This window comes from Polyodon spathula, chromosome 25 (genome assembly GCF_017654505.1).
Source record: "Polyodon spathula isolate WHYD16114869_AA chromosome 25, ASM1765450v1, whole genome shotgun sequence".
Lineage (NCBI taxonomy): Eukaryota > Metazoa > Chordata > Actinopteri > Acipenseriformes > Polyodontidae > Polyodon > Polyodon spathula.
This window is the reverse complement of record NC_054558.1, coordinates 1,067,527-1,072,526: the sequence shown is the minus strand read 5'-3', so window position 1 is coordinate 1,072,526 and position 5,000 is coordinate 1,067,527. Positions and strand designations below refer to the sequence as shown.

The 5,000-nt window shown below is 54.0% G+C and overlaps 1 protein-coding gene across 1 annotated transcript; it reads left to right on the top strand.

The window, feature by feature from the left end:
* The first annotated feature begins 2,602 nt into the window (after nt 1-2,602).
* LOC121300184 (potassium voltage-gated channel subfamily A member 10-like) lies at nt 2,603-4,297 on the top strand. Its single transcript, XM_041228679.1, has one exon. It carries the CDS (start codon nt 2,603-2,605, stop codon nt 4,247-4,249), a length of 1,647 nt encoding a protein of 548 aa, XP_041084613.1. The 3' UTR covers nt 4,250-4,297.
* The last annotated feature ends 703 nt before the right edge of the window (nt 4,298-5,000 follow it).

The following is a 5,000-nucleotide window of genomic DNA, read 5'->3' as shown; positions in this document are numbered from 1 at the left end:
GCACAGACCCCCTGCCTGCCAATCCAGCACAGACCCCCTGCCTGCCAGTCCAGCACAGACCCCCTGCCTGCCAGTCCAGCACAGACCCCCTGCCTGCCAGTCCAGCACAGACCCCCTGCCTGCCAGACCAGCACAGACCCCCTGCCTGCCAGCCCAGCACAGACCCCCTGCCTGCGTGTCCAGCACAGACCCCCTGCCTGCCAGTCCAGCACAGACCCCCTGCCTGCCAGCCCAGCACAGAGTCCAGCACAGACCCCCTGCCTGCCAGTCCAGCACAGACCTCCTGCCTGCCAGCCCAGCACAGACCCCCTGCCTGCCAGCCCAGCACAGACCCCCTGCCTGCCAGCCCAGCACAGACCCCCTGCCTGCCAATCCAGCACAGACCCCCTGCCTGCCAGCCCAGCACAGACCCCCTGCCTGCGTGTCCAGCACAGACCCCCTGCCTGCCAGACCAGCACAGACCCCCTGCCTGCGTGTCCAGCACAGACCCCCTGCCTGCCAGCCCAGCACAGACCCCCTGCCTGCCAGACCAGCACAGACCCCCTGCCTGCCAATCCAGCACAGACCCCCTGCCTGCCAGACCAGCACAGACCCCCTGCCTGCGTGTCCAGCACAGACCCCCTGCCTGCCAGACCAGCACAGACCCCCTGCCTGCGTGTCCAGCACAGACCCCCTGCCTGCCAGTCCAGCACAGACCCCCTGCCTGCCAGTCCAGCACAGACCCCCTGCCTGCCAGACCAGCACAGACCCCCTGCCTGCCAATCCAGCACAGACCCCCTGCCTGCCAGTCCAGCACAGACCCCCTGCCTGCGTGTCCAGCACAGACCCCCTGCCTGCCAGACCAGCACAGACCCCCTGCCTGCCAGTCCAGCACAGACCCCCTGCCTGCCAGACCAGCACAGACCCCCTGCCTGCCAGACCAGCACAGACCCCCTGCCTGCCAGACCAGCACAGACCCCCTGCCTGCCAATCCAGCACAGACCCCCTGCCTGCCAGCCCAGCACAGACCCCCTGCCTGCGTGTCCAGCACAGACCCCCTGCCTGCCAGCCCAGCACAGACCCCCTGCATGCGTGTCCAGCACAGACCCCCTGCCTGCCAGTCCAGCATAGACCCCCTGCCTGCCAGCCCAGCTCGGACCCCCTGCCTGCGTGATGCAGGACACTTCAGCTCCAGTGCCTCCACCCCCCTGCGAGGCACATGCTAAGATATAGTTACCGTTCCTAATCGTGTCTGAAATGTGTCATCTTTCCTCAGCGCCACTCACACTTTCACTGACTTCTCCAGTTTCACAGCCACCCTAATCTCCCAGTGTGATGCCCAGCAGAAAGACACTGTGATACTGGCACAACACGGGAGCTGCAGCTTGGGAACACTGGCCCGCTCGTTACGAGTCAGCCGTTTTCATTGATATGTTCAGGGTTGACCAGCAACTGATGAAAGACAAGAACGAAACAATAGCCGACAAGGGGCTTGCTGCCCACTTAGACTGACCATCGGAATCCCTGGTTCTTATTGACCGTTCTAAAAGAGGACCACGATCATGAAATTGAACTGTGCATAATAACATTGTAATTCAGAGTAAGTACACACGTATTTACGAGTAACTACTATGTAAATACACAGGAATTAGAGTTGCTCTATTTTCACTAACCCCTATGAAACAGCGTTTGTTAGAATGTAAGTAAACTCTCTGTTAATGGTTCCTCAGAATTAATCTGCAGCGTGATGTGTGATAAGAATCCACATCGTTCTTCAGGATCAACTCTCTTAAAACTTCAAGGATACAGGCTTATTATCATAATGCTTGTCTTAGAGCATTGCAAAGTTCTTAATTAGTACCACTGCAAACTTTATTCCCAGACTTACTCCCTGACTCTAGGATGCACTGGGATCACTCTGTCTCCTTGTTTCAGGTGATGCTTGAGACACTGTGCAGGATATAGTACGCGGGTGGAGGGCACAGGGTCATGTGGTCAGTGACAAATGATCGGTCTGAGTCACTCATATAATGTGGCACTTTCCATCTCACTGGATTACAGGGGGAGTATCCGCTACGGTTTTGAAAATAGTTTTTTACATATTTAATTTGGTAGCCTGAGGTGACACTCACACACACACACACACACACACGCACACACACACACACACACACACACACACACACACACACGCACACACACACACACACACACACACACACACACACACACACACACACACACACACCCTCTCTTCCACCTGCTGCACACTTATTTCCAAAGGGACCTTCGTAACCAAGAAACAGTTAACTGGGAGCGCAAGCAGGTGCTTTGCACGTCACATCTTCAAGACGAGACGTGTGTGTGGCAGAGCAGTCACTGCCTTTTCTGAACAATAAAAAACAATTTCTATCTGTCTACAAAGTCATAGATCTGATCATCTTCCATCTTCCTGTTCACAGACTTACAGAGGGAGAGAAGACCGCAGCCCAGGATTATCTAGTGCTGGAAAGACTGCATTGCTGGCCTCTGTTCTTACAAGGATTGCGTTCCTCTTTCTCGTGATTTTGTTTATTTGTATCTTCCATGCTGGCGTCTCTCTGGGCTGGGAGGGGGAGCTGATATGACCAACTGCCGGGAGATGGAGGTGGCGCTTGTGAGTGTTGAGAATTTGAACGGCTTGGGAACGGGAGACCAAGGTGATCATGGCTATCCTCGCTACCCCACCGAAATGAGCACCCCTACCAGGACCACGGATCGCCCTCCCAGCTACTGCAACAACCTCCAGTACCAGCAGGGCCAGCAGCCACAGCCCAGCCTGCCCAGGAGGGGACGATCTAGCTGCGCCAGCATGATCTCCAGCTGGAAGCTCTTTCTGAACAGCGAGGGGACCCAGAGTGAGGCCGTCTTCACAAAACTGGCCATGGAGTGTGAAGAGGACTTGCTGGGGGTCCAAGGGGGGAGGAACGAGGGTGACCAGAAAGTGATCATTAATATTGCTGGCTTGCGCTTTGAGACCCAGCTCAAGACCCTGGAGCAGTTCCCTGAGACCCTTTTGGGTGACCCCCAGAAAAGGATGCAGTATTTCGACCCCATGAGGAATGAGTACTTCTTTGATCGCAGTCGGCCCAGCTTTGATGGGATCCTGTACTATTACCAGTCTGGGGGGAAGATCAGACGTCCAGCCAGCATTCCTTTAGACATCTTTGAGGCTGAGATCGTCTTTTACGAGTTGGGGAACGAAGCCATGGAGCAGTTCCGGGAAGATGAGGGCTTCATCAAAGAGGTAGCGGTCCCGTTACCCACGAATGACATCCACCGGCAATTCTGGCTCCTCTTCGAGTACCCGGAGAGCTCCAACGCCGCCAGGGTCGTCGCTTTGGTCTCTGTTTTTGTCATCGTGGTTTCCATTGTCATCTTCTGCCTGGAGACCCTTCCCGAGTTTCGAGAGGAACAGGATTTTTTCTCCACGACAGCCGATTTCTTCAACCTGAGCCAGGAGGCTTCCCCCTCCTCTTCTAACCCAGCGAGCCCCTTCTCAGACCCCTTCTTTATCATCGAGACAGCCTGCATTGTGTGGTTCTTCTTTGAGGCCTTCGTGCGGTTTGTGGTCTGCCCGAGCAAGCAGGAGTTCTTCCGTAACATCATGAACATCATCGACATCATTTCCATCATCCCTTACTTTGTCACCTTGATCACCGAGTTGGTAGCCACTCCAGAGCCCACCGCGGGACAGACCATGTCCCTGGCTATACTCCGCATCATCAGGCTGGTCCGCGTCTTTCGGATCTTTAAGCTCTCCCGGCACTCCAAGGGGCTGCAGATTCTGGGGCAGACCCTCAAGGCTAGTATGCGGGAGCTGGGGCTGCTGATCTTCTTCCTTTTCATCGGGGTCATCCTCTTCTCCAGCGCGATCTACTTTGCAGAAGTGGACGAACCCCAGACTCAGTTCACCAGCATACCCGAGGGTTTCTGGTGGGCTGTGGTGACCATGACCACGGTAGGGTACGGAGACATGTGCCCAATCACTCTTGGGGGCAAGATGGTGGGTACCTTGTGCGCCATCGCTGGCGTCCTGACCATCGCCTTGCCCGTGCCCGTCATCGTCTCCAACTTCAACTACTTCTACCACCGGGAGAACGAGGAAAAGCCCACGATACCCACAGAGGGAGAGGCATCCAAGACGGCCGCAGAAGACGGCAGCACAACCTGTCTGAACCAATCTAACGGGTCTCAGTTGACCGACAAATCAAAGAACAGCAAGCTCTGAGCTCCGGGCAGGAGCCGACACACTTTTCCATTTCCAAATGCTTTCTTTCACCAGGACCCTGGAGGTCGGGGGGGGGGGGCAGAAGTTCAAAACCCCAAACAATCATCTTCATCTGTCAGCAGTACAGGCTGTGAAGTAACAAAACAACAGTCTACACCCCCTGCCATCAGCAAGGGGGAATCTTCTCAACTGAAAATGTGTGAAACCCTTACTGGCTGTAACAATTACCTTCCTTACTAAATATAGTTACAAACGCATCCCCCGAAGGATAGTCTTTTAAACGTGTTGCTCTCGTGTAAGGTTTCTGAGACGAGGTTATTTTAGTGGTGAGCAGGATGCTCCTCTGGTTATTCCACTGATCCTGGGTGTATCCCTGTGGGTTTGAACTCTGACCTGCTTCTATATGAGGATTAGCACATCATTCCACCAATCCTTTCATTAGAAACAATAATAGGTGCTTTGCATTGTGTCTTTCTATTTTCACACACAGTAAAACCATATTGCTTAGATTAAAAAGGTCAATAATAACACTCTAAAGGGGAGGACAATAATCTGTTTTCTTGCATATCCATAAATGTGACAGTCGCTTGTGTAAATACATACGTTTGGTGATTTCAGTGTAGTTCTTGTGTGAAGCAGCTATCTTGAATTGAAAACCTGGAAACCCTGTTTCAGTTTAAGGGTGTGTGCCTTTCTTTCTCTCCCAGTGCACACACAGAGCTGTGATGACCCAGTGTAAACGCCTGCATGG

Bases quoted from the DNA above. Each gene is read 5' to 3' on its own strand.
- LOC121300184 (XM_041228679.1), top strand. From the start codon at position 2,603: ATGACCAACTGCCGGGAGATGGAGGTGGCGCTTGTGAGTGTTGAGAAT.